Here is a 16,516-nt window from a genome sequence, read left to right as displayed (position 1 = left end):
ATTATTTGCAACAATGTTTAGCAACCCATATAATGCGGGAAATTACTCTTCTCGTTCCAGACAAGTTATGCTATTTGCCCTGCACAGCTCAGAACTTCCAGTACTATTCTGTTGCTGCAGGGGACTGAATGAGTGATGGAAGGCAGTGGCAGTGTTTTAAAACATGTCTCTTGACAATCTATCCGGAAATGCATTCCTCTGCATTATACTGCGAGCGCACAAGACAATGCTGCAACCCAGCTGTGTCCAACTACAGACATTTACATCTGCTGTTTTGCCTTACACCGAGCCTAGCCCCCTGAAATCATGCAAATCACACGGCTGCTTTACATAGCATATTAGAAATCAGCGCACACGGAACAAAAGCTTTTGTTTAGGCAGGTGGGTGATTGCGCGATCCCAGGAAGTGCAAAGATACAATGGAACGTTTCCTTTCGGAACTTTCTTTTTTTTAAAAGGCAGCCTGCTGTCATTCCCCTAACCCTAAACAGCTAAAAGAGGTGGGGAATCCGTTCTCTGCAAACGCCCCTGTCAATTCAGAACAGCTGTCAGGAACAGAGCAGATTCAAACTGAAACACCGGGTCTTGTTTGGAAAAAGAAGACGACGAACCGGGGGGTTGGGGGGTGGGCCGGAGGAGGAGAGAAATAAGGCTATCTCCATTTTCAGGCTTACTTACAGCATTGTGTCGAATGACACAGGACGGGACAGGTTTTCCAGGGGGCTTTATATCCCGTCTCCGGTAAGATGCATGCACAACACAGCAGTATTCCAAGTCGGCAGCAAGGAAGGCGCTTACCTTTCCAACACGTTAACAAAAGGAGAAGCCGCTCTCCCGTTCAGCTTCTCCAGACACGGATGCCTCTGCGAAGAAAAGGCAAAGAGGAGAAAAGAGGGGAAGAGGTCAGCTTGGGAGCTGTGCAGAGGCACTACCAATCTATGCTGGCACCCATCTCCTACTCTTTCTCTCTCTCTCTCCCTCTCTCTCTCTCCCCACTCTCTCTCTCTCCCCACCTCTGCATCACAGCAGGCTACTGTAGCCAGGAGACAGAGGTGCTTAAATTAGAAAACCACTGCCAGAGGAAATAAACAGGAACCACAGCGACCCCCTCGACCCCAGCAGCCATCAAATCCGGGAAGATACAGTGCACATCTGTTTCACGAGGCCTCTTGGGATCGCCAACTCCAGCTACTTACCCTGTCTGCATTATTAATAGATGTTAATGGCTCCATTATATTGGAAAGAAAGCCTTTTGCTTTCCTATCATATGGAAGCGCAAAGGAGTTTAGTTTTTGTTTTTTTTAAAAAAAAAAAACGAAAAACCACAAGATAGCAGGCAACTGCCTCCCTGGTCCCTGGGCTGGCAGAACAGCCACGTTTCTCCACCCCTTCCACCATATGCATATCCGCTGCTGGTACCCCACCCTTCAATGTACCAATGTGAGTCGCAGAAATTGATTCAGGGCAGCGAACGATTGCAGTAACGGAAAAGAAGTGCAGCAGAGACGTCCAGCCACAGGGCTACTTCCCAAATAAAAGAACATTTTAAAAATGATTATTATGGTTGGAAATGTTCATTTGGAACATCTTTTCTACCTTATGTAAAACGATGCACAGAATCAAGAATTAAAATAATCCATGGCGTAGGCGAAAGATCCGCATGCTACTTAAATGGAGGGGGCTGGAAATTATGTGTCTTCTGTGGCAGAGACAGTATATTTAGGATTTGGAGCAGGGGAAAGACTTCAGCCCTCTGATTTGTGAAAGAATGAGATAATAAAGCATGCTGAAAGGCTAGGCAGTGAATTATTATTATTATTATTATTATTATTATTATTATTATTATTATTATTATTATTAAATACCTGGGTTTCCTAAGGAAGTGGCATGCCCCCTCGAGGTATTGTGTAGGGCAAGCACACTTTAAAATGGGCAACAGATACAAGGACTGAGATATCGATCCGTTTTTAAAACCAGATCTTCCTAGGAAATGTTGCCAAAGCTACCACCAAGGAATAGAGAGAACTAAAGGGTTTCCAAACACCATTTCGATAGCAGTACATGGGGGGGATGTGTACTTGTCAATATACTACTACATGTTCTTTGGAGTTTGCATCAATAATACAGCTTAACTGAATGGGGATCTATGAAAGAGAGAGAATCGCAGCTACAGTGCAAGATATTTCACAATAGTGTCTACTCATTAAATATCTGTACATGTGTGCATCTCTCTCCTGTCTCTCTAGTGTCACGTTAAATGATTCCTAGCTAAATTTAGCTTTCAGCCCAGGGAATGGCAGCGAAAAAGGCTCTTTTGTCCAATGCAGAAAAGGTGAATGTTAAAGTTTAACTGATTTTGTTTGCTGCTTAAATTAAAATATACAGTGCTACATATTCTTATAGAAGATGTACAGGATGCTTTTTCATGGCCGTGTAGAAGGCCTTGGAATAATCCAGCAAGGCAGGATTTTCTCTGTTCCTGATGCAAGATGCAGCTGTTTGCTTACTTCTGACAAATACATGAGAAGTGTCATTAATTCATCCGAGACAAATGCAAAGCAATTGGCTTTGTTGCCCATTGCCTCTACACAGATTTTTTTTAATGAGACGGGCACTGCAAGCATTCTGCAGAAATGAAAAAACACAGAGATCGACTGTATTAACTGTGTCGCAGACAGACAGACTCAGCACGACAGTCTTCATCTCCCTCTCTAATTATTTATCTAGATAAAGCCTGACTGCTGGAAAATTAGCTCTTGACAGGAGGTAACTGATCTGAAAGGTTGCTTTTTTGACTACGAAATTGTGAACAGCCATTGCTGCGGAGGCCAGCGAGTCACTGCAAGGGCCAGTGTAAGATTCAATTGAAAAACTGGTCTGTCTTCATTCATCTCCAGAAAGGGAACCAGGAGTGATGAAAAATTGGGGAAACACCTGCACTCAAAAGAATTTCAAAAGCACGGAATCTGGCTATTTGCACAGGATTCACAGAGAACAGGAAAAACACCCTGTTCATTTCTTATTGTAATGGGTTGTGTACGTGTTTCAATTTGCTTTACGCAAACAAAGACTTTGTAATCCCGATTTACGCAGGGACTTAAAAAAAAAAAAAGACAGAAAGAAAAAGCCTGCAGTGATTCCACCGTGAATATTTACTATGTTCTTTTGCATGGATTTTGTTCACAAGATCGATCTAAAACATGGGTTAAATTCTAATGCAGGCTAATAAAAGGAAGAAGAAAGTAGATTCGAGGAGGGAGGTTTACTTGTCTAGACCTCCAGCTTTAAGGGGGAAAAGAATCTAATTTCCAATTTCAGATTTGACAAAAATGTATGACTACAATCCATCCTCCCCACATCCAACAGCCCTCAGTTCCCATCTATTCACTTTTCACACATGGGCGTAGCCAGGTTTTATTTGGGGGGGCATGCTTTTGTTGGAGGAGGGAAGAACCTCATTTGTATTGATTTTCACTTATTATTGGGGGGGCAGCTGCCTCCTCGCCCCCCTTGGCTACACACATGTTTTCACACTATTCCAGCAAAGCAGTCCCACCCGACACAACCCCCTCCGTCGGGTGAATGCTACAATTTGTATGCACTGTACACAACTATACTACAGAAAAATGACAACGCTTGGACCTGATACACGAAGTTTTCAGGACAATAAAGTGTTAAAAACTGCAGTAATTTAACAGTAAATCAAAGTAGCTAATTATAAACAACAATGAAACAAAATAGGGTTTTTAAAAAAGCAAACTTGCAGCTTATACACTAGTGGATTCCACGTATCGGGTGCTGTAGTGGAACCACTGGCAATTACTACATTTTCCAGGTTTACTTCTTCAAATACGACCGAGAACCAAGTTTTCACTGCATTTTTATCCCAAATTCCAGATCAGGCTAGTTAGCAAAGCCACCTGCTTTACCTGACTGCAGAACAAAGAGCATTTTTCTTCTCCCATCATCTGGTTCCTAAGCCACACCCTTTCGTCCACACAAAGCAAAAGCTCCTTTTCATTCTGAGCTGCCTTTTGCATCAATGGCAGCGTGAATTTTTCACCATAATTTTGCAATAGTAATTAAAAAACCCCAACAACATTTCCAGGAAGGACAGAAGACTTGCGGTTAAAACTCTGTCCAGGTGCAAAATGCAAGGAAACGGCATGGAAATGCCGTCAGGTGCACAATATTACATTTTGTGTTTGTGTGTCACTACCAACCTGCATGGAAGCTTATGGCTTTATAGAACTTTACAGCTGTGTGCAAAAAGCCTGATCCTGAAATATTAGCATTATGAATGGCCAGGAATGATGGGAGTTGTAGTCCAGCAAATGAACGGTAGGGAGCCAATGCACACCTTAATTTATTTACAGTCACAATGATTGCCAAGGCAGGTTTCCAGAGACCACTATGGGCTTGGATGACCATTCAGTTTAGCTCTCTGGACAATCTGAGTTCACTTACTGGTCAAAGATGATGGCTAAACACACTGGCAAGGCACAAGGATGGGTCATGGCCTAGTGCACCACCCCCACAAAACTTTAATGTGAGCCAAGGCCTCTTATGAGACAGATGGTGCAGGCTGGCCCTACTTGTCGATATTCACCCTAAAAGTTATGCTGCGCTACACAGGACTGTGTAGAATTCTACAGGATGTGGTATTAGTGTGTGAAAACAGTCAAGATCCAAGAGTCCCCAGGCATGATGCACCTCCAGAGGGTGGAGACGTGAAGCGCCATTCTGGCACCTGGGCATTTTCACTGGGTTGCAAGTGGCTGATAGCCAGGTGCAAAATGCGCCCAGCGCCTGGCAAACTTCAAACGTGGACTGCAAGGGAAGTTTCACCTGAAGCTGAGTAGTGCAAACAGGCCTGTGAGGTGACTCCACATACCAAGCAATTCCATTATGGAGGCTTACTGGAAACATGGGTACGCGGGTGGCGCTGTGGGTTAAACCACAGAGCCTAGGACTTGCCGATCAGAAGGTTGGTGGTTCAAATCCCCGCGACGGGGTGAGCTCCCATTGCTCAGTCCCTGCTCCTGCCAACCTAGCAGTTCAAAAGCACATCAAAGTGCAAGTAGATAAATAGGTACCGCTCCGGCGGGAAGGTAAACGGCGTTTCCGTGCACTGCTCTGGTTTGCCAGAAGTGGCTTAGTCATGCTGGCCACATGACCCAGAAGCTGTACGCCGGCTCCCTCGGCCAATAAAGCGAGATGAGCGCCGTAACCCCAGAGTCGGCCACGACTGGATCTAATGGTCAGGGGTCCCTTTACCTTTACCGGAAACCTGATGGTGCAGAAGCTCAACTCAGGTTCAGCCAGTTAACATGTATGCCTCCTGCAAGGCTCTTGCAACATGCAACCTTCCAAGCAGAGAATAAGCAGAGAATAACAATCCAGAAAAGTGGACAGGTGGCAGCTCTCAAAGTGATAAAAGCCACAGGGCTACCAGACTGCACTTTTATTGCTGAATCAGGAGGCGGCAACGAAGCATCCTGGTCATTTTTAACCACTCTGCTCCCCAAGTCCTGCTCACTGCAACAGGCAGGAGAGGAAGAGGCCAAAGGGGTTCAGGGCAAGCCTCCACAAATGGCCGTGACTGGCTGGGGGGGCCGACAGTGACTACCAATTCCTTTCTGGCAGCCACCTGTCTCTAGTTACTTAGCACTTTAATACAGTGGTACCTTGGTTCCCAAACGCCTTGGTTCTCAAATACTTTGGTTCCCAAACGCCGAAAACCCAGAAGTGTTCCATTTTTGAAAGTTTTTCGGAAGCTGAACGTCCGATGCAGCTGCTGGCTATTGTTTCTGGGGTGCCAGCACCAATCAGAAGCTGCGCTTTGGTTTTTGAACATTTCGCAAGTTGAATGGACTTCCATTTGGTGCTTTTGTTTTTGCTATTTATTTTGCATTTTTGTTTTTGAGGCTTTTTTGGTTAATCTGTTTTTGTGACTGTGTGGAACCTAGTTCAGCTACTGATTGATTGTGTGACTGCAGAAATGGATAAAAGCCCCCCATCCAAACAATGACTATCATCAGTGCAGGGAAGAAAAATAATAAATTTTCATTTTCCCCCTCTACAATACTGTCTTATTTTTTAATAGTACAGTACATTGATTATTGCTTTCATTTTATGGATCAATGGTCTTGTTAGATAGTAAAATTCATGTTAAATTGCTCTTTCAGGGGTTGTTTTTAAAAGTCTGGAATGGATTAATTTGTTTTGCATTACTTTCTATGGGAAAGCACATCTTGGTTTTGGAACACTTTGGTTTTGGAACGGACTTCCGGAATGGATTAAGTTTGAGAACCAAGGAACCACTGTACCGATTAGTTTCTGGACCCCATTTAAAGTGCCGCCTCTCCCCATACAAACCGGCCAGGACACTGCACTTGTCATTTAAGACCCTTCCCTATGTTCCCCCCCCCCAAGAGGTTCAGAGGGTGACAACACGAGAATGGGTGGCTCCCCATCTGTGGAAGCCTTTCCCCAGAGTGGCTTGTCTGGCACCATCATTACATGTCTTTAGGCACCAGATTAAAACATTCCTCCTCACCCAGACCTTTGGTCATTAAATAATCTATGCCGCGTTAAATGTGAGGGGGGACTGTCATTCTAATAATTTCGTTATTATAGAGTGGTACCTCTGGTTACGAACTTAATTTGTTCCGGAGGTCTGTTCTTAAGCTGAAACCGTTCTTATCCTCAGGCGCCCTTTCGCTAATGGGGCCTCAGGCACACGATTTCCGTTCGCATCCTGGGGCAAAGTTCGCAACCAGGAGCAGCTACTTCCGGGTTAGCGGAACTCGTAACTTGAAGCGTTCGTAACCAGAGGTATGACTGTACTGTGTATTATTATGCTTTGCATTATGTTTTTATTATTACGCTGTACAAACCACATTCTTAATATTGTACACCACCATGGGATCCTTCGATAAAGGGCGGTATATAAATTGAAATAAAGACGATGACAATGACAATAATAATATCATCTCCCTTCCTGGGTGCTCATTGCAAAGCAGAACATCGAAGGTGGGAGGTGCCTTTCACTTCATGCTGGACAGGATGAACAACCTCCAACATGTCTCTCCCAAATTATTGAGTACATGCAGAAAGCTTGAGAAAGGGTCAGCTTTTTACTTCATGCCAGACTCTGAGACACTTGAAGCAGCAGGAGAAACTCTCTGCGTCTCCAAATCCCAGCACGAACTGAGAGACGCCTCTCCTTTCTACATGCCAGTGAAGTATAGTGTCTATAGCAACAGTAAATGGTGGGTTACCAAAGTCAGTTAAAGTCTGTAGAAGCTGGGTGAGAGAAGTTCTAGTGCTTTGTGTATTTAGTCTCTAGGAAATTTAAAAGTGTAGAATAGTTTCCCAAACTTGGGTCTCCAGCTGTTTTTGGACTACAGTTCCCATCATCCCTGACCACTGGTCCAGCTAGCTAGGGATGATGGGAGTTGTAGTGCACAAACAGCTGGAGACCCAAGTTTGGAAAACCTTGGTGTAGAAGACAATCCTCCAGTTGCACCCTAAGAGCCCCCAGAAGGTGCAAAAAACCCACCTCTGAGTTTAGTATGTACAGGCACACCACGCTTAATTGCGCTTTGATTTCTTGCACTTCATGGATATTGCTCCTTACGAGGACGTGGGTGGAGCTGCAGGCAGCCTAGCTGCTTCCAGGGGAAGGAAGTCCCCCTCTGCTACCGCCCATCTTCTGACCACAGGATTTGAGCCGGCTGATGCTGGAGTCAGGTTCTTTCCCCTCCTGTCCCTGCAGCCAGGAGGCGCCTGGCTTAACAGACTACAGCATAGTGTAAACGTAACTTTTATATGCACCGAAAAAATGGTGCGACTTGCTTATTGCAATATTTTATTGCAGTGGTCTAGAACAAAACCTGCAAATGATGTAACAGTAGAATTTGACTCCTACTAAGCTGGCAAAAACATATAGGACAGGTACAAATACCTGCTGGAAATGTAAAGAAAAAGAAGGTTCCTTTCACCATATGTGGTGGACCTGCAAGGTGGTAAAAGCTTTCTGGGAGATGATATATAATGAAATGAAAAAATGTTTAAAATAACTTTTGTTAAAAAAAAACAGAAGCTTTTTTATTAGGAATTACAGGTACTGACATCCCATCGGGCCAGAAAAGACTTTTTATGTATGGCACAACAGCCGCTCGGATGCTATTAGCCCAGAGATGGAAAGAAGACAAAGTCCCTATCAGAGAAGAATGGCACACCAAGCTGATGGACTATGCCGAAATGGCAAAGCTGACTGGAAAACTCAGGAACCAAGAGGATAAAAACTTTACAAAAGAATGGGAAAAATTTGTGTGTTATCTAAGAGACCACTGTAAGCAGATGGAAACACTGGCAGGATTTTGATTTCACTTGTAGTGTAACAATTACCATGGACAATATGGATTAATATAAAAGTTAATATTTTGGAAAAAGATGCAGTTTTAAATGTTTAAAACGGGATGGGGGTGGAGTCCTGAGATTCAGAGAAATCTCTGTATATGGTTATAAATTTGGATTTTTATAACTTTGTACAGTAGTACCTCAGTTTATGAACTTAATCCGTTCCGGAAGTCTGTTCTTAAACTGAAACCATTCTTAAACCGAGGCGCGCTTCCCCTAATGAGGCCTTCCACCACCGGTGCCCTTCCACTGTTCGGCTTCCGTTCATAGATCGAGGTAAAGTTTGAAAACAAGGACACAAGGCTCTTCCACCATCTGAGACTCTGCAGAGCCACTGTTAGTAGCTGACTTTTACTTGACTCAGTGAAAGGCAGCGTCCTATGTTCCTCTTCAGCTGGGGAGGGTGGGAAATAAATAAATAAATAAATAAATAAATAAATAAATAAATAAATAAATAAATACTATTCCTACCCACCCCCAAATCCAAAGAATCCAACAGCACCTAAATATAATTTGGGTTCCCTTCCCCTTCTACAATTATACGATTTCGATTCTTGGATTTGGGAGGCGAGTACAAAGACAGGAAGAAGAAAAAAAAATGCGTTAGTAGGATTTCCCCTTTTGGGGAGAATAATACGCCAGAATAATACAAGTGAACATCAACTGCAATCGAGAAAGTGACTCAGGGTGGGGTGTGTGTGTGTTAACTATTCTTTTGATCTTCAACTTGCAATTGTTGGCTTAAAGCGATGGGAAGTATTTGCCGCTGGTCCTTTGTTGTGCTGTTAGTGAGTAATACTGAATTAAGGGAAGATAAATGGCTAGACCCCTTTTCTAAATTTCAGAAACAATTTTTTGTGCAAAGTGTTCAATATTCAGAAGCATTTTCTGGGAGATCAGCATTGAGTAGATCTCTCTGGCAGCTGTTAGCCCTACACGGATGGAGTGCCAGATGAAAAAATGCAGCACTGCAGACTGGATATCAATACTGTACCAGAATTCAGTATCAGGAGTGAAGAAAAAGTACACTGGAAGTAAAAGTACCGGGTGTTGACCTGGAAAACACACAGATCTGTAAAGAATCCAAAGTATTTGTAAGTATTGTATTAATTCCATACACACATAGCATTGGATCCAGACTTAACTTATCCTTTCGAGCAGGCCTACTGAAATCAGTAAGATTTAAGTTAAATACGACGATCACTTGGTCAGCTTTTTATCACTGCATCTGAAATAAGGAGGTGCAAACAGCAACTTTCACCACTTTATTTTCAAACTATAGATGTATTTCACATTATTAGATCACAACTAACTAATCGCCATGATTTCAGTCCATCTTCTGTAAGACTGGACCCAACCCATCAGCAGAACTGATGGATTGCTTAACCATGTCCACTCAGAAGTCCTTCTTATTTAATTCAATGGGGCTTACACCCAGGTGAGGGGGTTGAGAATGTAGACTATGAATGAATAAAGGGCAACAAAATTATCTAGGTATATATATAACCATGTGATAAACTATCAATCTATCACCAGCAGGACAATGAAGGAGAACCTTGCCCCCTTTCTGCGCTGGATCTGAAATCCAGGGAAGCCGTGATCCATATTCACCCTGTGATTTACAAAATTAAAACTATAACAAACACTTTTTTTAAAGCCACAGCTTTATGCAAGCCCTGTATATGCACAAGCAGAAAACTTGTACTTCAAATATTTAAGTACAAGGTAACAAGTACTTGCATGCATGCTTAAGTTTCTGAAACTCAGGAAAGGTGGGGAAAGTACTATTCACCCAGTGCTTTTCCAGCTGCATTGGCTCCTGGTGGGGTACAGGGTCAGATTTAAGGTGCTGGTTTTGAACTTTAAAGCCCTTCACGGCCTAGGATCCTCATACCTATGGGTATGCCCCACAGAGGACCTTAAGGTCCATATATAGCAACACCCTAGAGGTCCTGGGCCCTAAGGAAGTTAGATTAGCCTCAACCAGAGCCAGGGCCTTCTCAACACTGGCTCCAGCCTGGTGGAATGCCCTGTCTCTTGAGACCAGGGCCCTGCGGAATCTGATCTCTTTCCGCAGGGCCTGTAAGACAGAGTTGTTCCACCTGGCCTTTGGCTTAAAACCAGTTTGATTCCCTCCTCCTCTTTCTTTTTCCTTTCTCCTCCTATGAAGAGATTGCACCCTAATGTTTTATTATTATTACTACTAACTGAGGGGACAGGACAACAACACACATTCATATACATCCCCCACTGAGTGTCATCCACTAGTGTGGACATTGAGAGACTTCAGTTGAAGCGGCTCTTGTGTGGAAAAATGTTCACGAAAGCACAATAGAATACTCTGACATACACACAGTCTCAGAGAAGATGCAATATGATGTCACAGCCAGGTTGGCCCTTTCACAGTTGAACATCATTACAGTGGTGCCTCGCAAAACGAAATTAATCCGTTCCGCGAGTCTCTTCGTCTTGCGGTTTTTTCGTCTTGCGAAGCACGGCTATTAGCGGCTTAGCGGCTATTAACGGCTTAGCGACTTTAAGAAAAAGGAAACAAACGCGAAAGAACTCGCAAGACGTTTCGTCTTGCGAAGCAAGCCCATAGGGAAATTCGTCTTGCGGAACGACTCAAAAAACAGAAAACTCTTTCGTCTTGCGCGTTTTTCGTCTTGCGAGGCATTCGTCTTGCGAGGTACCACTGTATGGTTAAATGGTGACAATGCATGTGCGATCCAGACCAGAAATAATCAGGGATCAGCTCTGGAAAGTGTGAATTATAACAGAATTATGCCTCAGCGCCTGTACACTTTTGACTCATACTATCCATACCTTTTCTACTGAGTAGACAGATATTGAGAATTACGGATTGTAGGTAAAGGACCCCGGACGGTTAAGTCCAGTCAAAGGCGACTATGGGGTTGCAGCGCTCATCTCGCTTTCAGGCCAAGGGAGCCGGCGTTTGTCCAGAGATGGCTTTCCGGGTCATGTGGCCAACATGACTAAACGTTTCTGGCGCAACGGGACACCGTGACGGAAGCCAGAGCACACGGAAATGCAGTTTACCAATTACAGATTGTACCCTAAATATTACCAAGAGACGGTCAGTCTGTAGCTGCTGGAGGAAGTAGGCCAGGCAATTACAAACGAATCCTATTTTCAAGTTTCAGACAGGCGAACCGTGAAATGCTCCAAAGACCTGCATGGGCACCTGTGCTTTTTTAATGTATCCAGTAGTTACTAGAAATCCACCTCATTTCAAGTTAAATCTGGCACCGTGCCAGTCTTTGGGCCCTATTCTTCCATACCTGCAGTGCATGACTCTTCCTGTCCTTAGGCGAAATTCCCCCTGGTTTCTTGCCACCTCTTTCTCCACAGAGATGGGTCTCTTCCCTCTGTTCCTCAGGCTCCTCTCCTTTTCGCTCACTGCCTATATTTCCTGTAACCACCCTGCCTCCTGGGATCTCTTCCCAGTCAGCTTTCTATCTGGCTTTTAGAAGGCATCTGAAGGCAGCCCTGTTTAGGGAAGTTTTTGATGTCTGATGTTTTATCGTGTTTTTAATATTCTGTTGGGAGCCATCCAGACTGGCTGGGGAAACCCAGCGAGAAGGGTGGGGTAGAAATAATAAATTATTATTATTATTATTATTATTATTATTATTATTATTATTATTATTATTATTAGTCGCCTCTGGCTGCCTGGCGAAGTGCCCTTCATGGGCTCCCTCAGACGTCACTGGGTTGCCACGGCGATAGGCAGCAGGGGTGCTGCTACCTGCAGCAAGTGGCTGCAAGCCACTCAGAATGGTAATTACCCACAATGCCCTGCGAGAGCATTGCTCTAGAACATTCTAGGGGGCAAATGAATAATGGGGTGCTTCCTGACTGTCCGCTACAGCTGCTCCACAGGTCTGGATCCTAGAGACATGAAGGGCCCAGAACAGGTGTCAATTCCTGTAACTCCTGCTGGGGGCCTTGCTGTAAATAAATAATAATAATAATATTTTTACCCCGCCCACCTGGCTGGGTTGCCCCAGCCACTCGGGTCTGCCTCAGAGCCCCCTCCCCCAATACTTCCAGGGTATCTTCTTTTCCGTCACTAGGCCTGACGCCAAGTTCTTTCCAGCCAAAAGGGCTTTGAATTCCCTCACCAACAAAAGAGAGGAAGTCAAATTTGTCTGCTATAAGGAGCTGATGGGGGAAAAGGTAAAGGACCCCTGGACTGTTAAGTCCAGTCGAAGGCGACTATGGAGTTGCGGCGCTCATCTTGCTTTCAGGCTGAGGGAACCAGCATTTGCCCTCAGACAGTTTTTCCGGGTTATGTGGCCAGCAGGACTAAACTACTTCTGGCACAACAGAACACTGTGATGGAAACCAGAGCGCACGGAAACGCCATTTACCTTCCCGCCACAGCAGTACCTATGTATCTACCAGTGCTGGTATGCTTTCGAACTGCTAGGTTGACAGGAGGGAGCTGACGCACTGCAGTGGAGCAATGACGTTTTGCACACCGATGGCGCCGCTATTTTCACGAAGCGGCTCAATGGGTTATGCAAATATGGCAAGCCCTAAGTAAGTTTGAGGACTGAAGGCTAATTTCAGAGAGACATGAAGCTTAAGTGAATTCACTCAAAAAATTTTTTTAAAAAAACTGGAGTGGACAAGATTATATGCATCATGCAGCAAGCTGACCAGGCTGCAACTATTGGTGACCGCTCTGCTTCCAGTTTCAATTGTAAAGTTCAAAGGGATGGGATCTTCGGTCAGGACGATGGGAAAGTATGGAGTCTCCAAAACAGTGAGTGGCTACCTTAAAAAGGTGGGGGGACGGCAGACTAAGATAACAGCAATAATCAACATATGTGTATATTATTATGCATATGGGTGTACTTTGAAGAACACTAGGAAGAGGCCACATAGTTAAAGAGCAGCATCAAATATATTTTACCCTGCAGTGAAGAAGGACTAGTGGCAGCACGTAACATTGCAGCAGTAATAGATCCATATATTTACTACTTTAAAGAAAGAAAAAATAAATATTGCTTCCCATATCACTCATTACTGGAACAAGAGGCCCTCAGGGTCGATGGACTTAAGTTACAGCATCCCACATTATTAACTGTCTCTGGCCCTATGATTGGCAGGAGAGGCTACTACCCAGTTGGCGTTGATCTGTGACAGGGCCTTCTTGGTGACAGTTTCCTGTTTGCACTGTTGACTTTCAGGAGGAATTTTAAAACATCCCTGTTCACTCAGATGGTTAATGGCTGAAAGACAGTGCCCATGGCAATCTTGAAATTAGCTTCTCTGAAGGTACACAATTGCTTTTAAAAGCTTTCGTAGTTAGTTTTTATTTGTTTTAAATATATATTTTTTAATTGCAAATCACATTGTTTTAATATTATTTATGTTTGCTGTGTCCTGACCTCCTTTGGGAGGAAGGGCGGGACAGAAATTTATTAATTCTAAAATTTGTGTATTACTTGAATTCTCATGCCTACTACCTGGTTACTACAACGGCATGCATTTAAAACAGGCTTGTCCAAAGTCCGTTTCGGGGGCCTAATCCGGCCCGCTGGTTGATTTAATCCAGTATATGTCCTGGGGTAAAATCCTAAAAAAAGCTCAACTCAACGCATCTTCACCCCTGATCAAAATGAAGCTTTTTATACTACCTAGGAACATCAATGCAAAACACCTAGACACGCAGTCCACATGCCTTCTGCACTATGATACTGCCACTATGCAGGCATTATCCTACAGGACCGCAACTAGACAAAATGTGAAGTGCTTTGAACACTTGAACGTGCTATACAAAAGTGATCAATGATGCTGTAGAGAGGCCATTTGGCTCTGCCTGTACAAGTAACATCAACAGTGGTAGTACTAATAATTTATTGACGGGTGTAGTGCTTTCAAGTGTTCAAAGCAGGTCACGTCCAATACGTAGCTGCAATCTTTACTGCAGCCATGTAAGGCAAATCAGTATTACTATCCACATGTCGCAGGTGGGGGGACCAAGACTGACAAGTGTGTGGCTTGCTTAAGCCCACCAAATGAGTTCACGGGCAAGGAGATGTTCAGAGCAAGGACTTCCCAATTCATTGCTCAGCCTCTTAGCTGCATTGCTATAGCAGCTCAAATGCAAGAACACTAAGCAAGATCACTTGCTGACATCATAAATAAATAAATAAATAAATAAATAAATAAATAATTTTATTATTTGTACCCCGCCCATCTGGCTGGGTTTCCCCAGCCACTCTGGGTGGCTTCCAACAAAGATTAAAAATACATTAAAATGTCACACATTAAAAACTTCCCTGAACAGGGCTGCCTTCGGAGGTCTTCTAAATGTCAGGTAGTTGTTTATCTCTTTGACATCTGATGGGAGGGCATTCCACAGGGTAGGTGCCACTACCGAGAAAGCCCTCTGCCTGGTTCCCTGTAGCTTTGCTTCTCGCAATGAGGGAACCGCCAGAAGGCCCTCGGTGCTGGACCTCAGCGTCCGGGCAAAACGATGGGGCTGGAGACGCTCCTTCTATACACGCTTATTGGGCAGTAAGTTTCATTAAACAAAGCGAGGCTTCCTTCCAAGTAAACATAGGAGAAGGGTATAAATATTCAGAACTTTCCAGATGCAAAGGCAGGTAGTTAACAAGGCAAAAGAGTTTCTCTCAGTGAGTAGAGAGAAAAGGTCCATGTTGAGAAGACGTCTGGAGAATGTAAGATGGGAGAAGTGTCTATTTCTTCTACAAATCATGAAACAATGGCTTTGAACATATGAAACAGACCAATAAGCCATCTGTTCTGGTGTGCAGCAGTTCAGCAAGGTCCTCTAGCTGGAGAGTGAACCCAGGACCTCATGCAACAGGCAGATGTCCTATATTTATTACTCAATAATATGTTTACCTTTGCCCAAAGCGCTCCAAGTGGCATACAGGGTTCTCTCCCCTATTTTATCCTCACAACAACCCTGTGATGCAGAGAAGGTTGAAAGAGAATGACTGGCCCCAGGTCACCAAGCGACCTACGTGGCTAAGTGGAAATCTGTACCTGGCACATTCTCCACAGTCCTAGTCTCTAACCACTATGCCATGCTGCATCTACCACTGAAATAGCCCCCCCCCCCATTTTATGGAGAAGGTAGCTTCAGCTATTAGGAGTAGTTCTAAGCTACAGACATCCATAAAGCTAAGACTATCCCTGTTAGCTTAAGGAGTATGTAATATAAACTGCTAAATGGCACAACTGTATTTTTTTTTGCTTGAGTATTTTGCTAGCTTCCTTGCATCTGGCTCTAACCCCAATACGATATGATAATCTTTATTGTCATTGTCCCACACAGAACAACAAAACTGGAAATCTACATCAGACATTCAGAAACCAATCAGCACTAATGTTTTTTTGTCTAAATCAACATTGCTAGAGATCTTATTTTTCATGTAGCTGATTCCAGTACAGTGGTACCTCGGGTTAAGTACTTAATTAGTTCCAGAGGTCTGTTCTTAAACTGAAACTGTTCTTAACCTGAAGCACCACTTTAGCTAATGGGGCCTCCTGCTGCCACCGCGCTGCCAGAGCCCAATTTCTGTTCTTATCCTGAAGCAAAGTTCTTAACCTGAAGCACTATTTCTGGGTTAGCTGAGTGTGTAACCTGAAGCTTATGTAACCTGAAGCGTATGTAACCCGAGGTACCACTGTACTACTTAATGGATCACTATATTAGTGTTTTTAGCTGTATCTTAATTTGAAGTTGGCAGGGGGTGAGAATTTTGCTCAACGTTTCTAGAATATTTAGATATTTCCTTTATTTAAAAAATGGAAATACTCTGATAACAAAAGCCTCAAGTTTCCTGACCCTGTCTGATGTACCAGACAGGAGCACATTTCTCAGAACAAATCTGGCATGCACATGCAGAAGATGTCCGAGGGGACTCTAATGCCTTCTCTAATTGATTGCCCTTTCATTTTTGCAGAACATTCGAAGAACAAATGAGTTCCTCTGCAGCACCAATCAACTCCAAGGAGGCGGAAGTCACAGTGAGTGTACATTGGTTATATGCACTGATGCTCCCATCAGGGTGGTCTTAAAACT

At 43.8% G+C, this 16,516-nt stretch overlaps 1 protein-coding gene and 1 long non-coding RNA gene across 17 annotated transcripts in view; one reads left to right on the top strand and one right to left on the bottom strand.

Moving 5' to 3' along the window:
- Nucleotides 1-16,516, bottom strand: part of LOC308570213 — a 114,089-nt gene that overhangs the window by 80,268 nt on the left and 17,305 nt on the right. For 8 of the 11 annotated variants that reach the window (XR_014000976.1, XR_014000977.1, XR_014000978.1 and 5 more), the window contains exon 2: nt 799-863. This is a non-coding gene — a long non-coding RNA (uncharacterized lncRNA). Of the gene's footprint in view, nt 1-678; nt 864-11,729; nt 12,056-16,516 lie in introns of those variants that run through there. The other 3 variants (XR_014000984.1, XR_014000985.1, XR_014000986.1) reach the window with 2 other exon arrangements.
- LOC308570208 (uncharacterized protein) overlaps nt 12,223-16,516 on the top strand; it is a 147,297-nt gene continuing 143,003 nt past the window's right edge. For 4 of the 6 annotated variants that reach the window (XR_014000971.1, XM_081165040.1, XM_081165043.1 and 1 more), the window contains exons 1-2: nt 12,223-12,401; nt 16,398-16,461. Coding sequence is in view for 5 of the 6 variants with exons in the window: in XM_081165040.1 (XP_081021166.1) it covers nt 12,291-12,401; nt 16,398-16,461 (175 nt within the window). In the remaining variant the exon portion in view is untranslated. Of the gene's footprint in view, nt 12,402-12,487; nt 13,220-16,397; nt 16,462-16,516 lie in introns of those variants that run through there. The other 2 variants (XM_081165041.1, XM_081165039.1) reach the window with 1 other exon arrangement.

This window comes from Podarcis bocagei, assembly GCF_964188305.1.
Source record: "Podarcis bocagei genome assembly, chromosome: 12".
In the NCBI taxonomy this organism is placed as follows: domain Eukaryota; kingdom Metazoa; phylum Chordata; class Lepidosauria; order Squamata; family Lacertidae; genus Podarcis; species Podarcis bocagei.
Note: the sequence above shows the minus strand (reverse complement) of the source record. Positions and strands in the feature narration are given on the sequence as shown.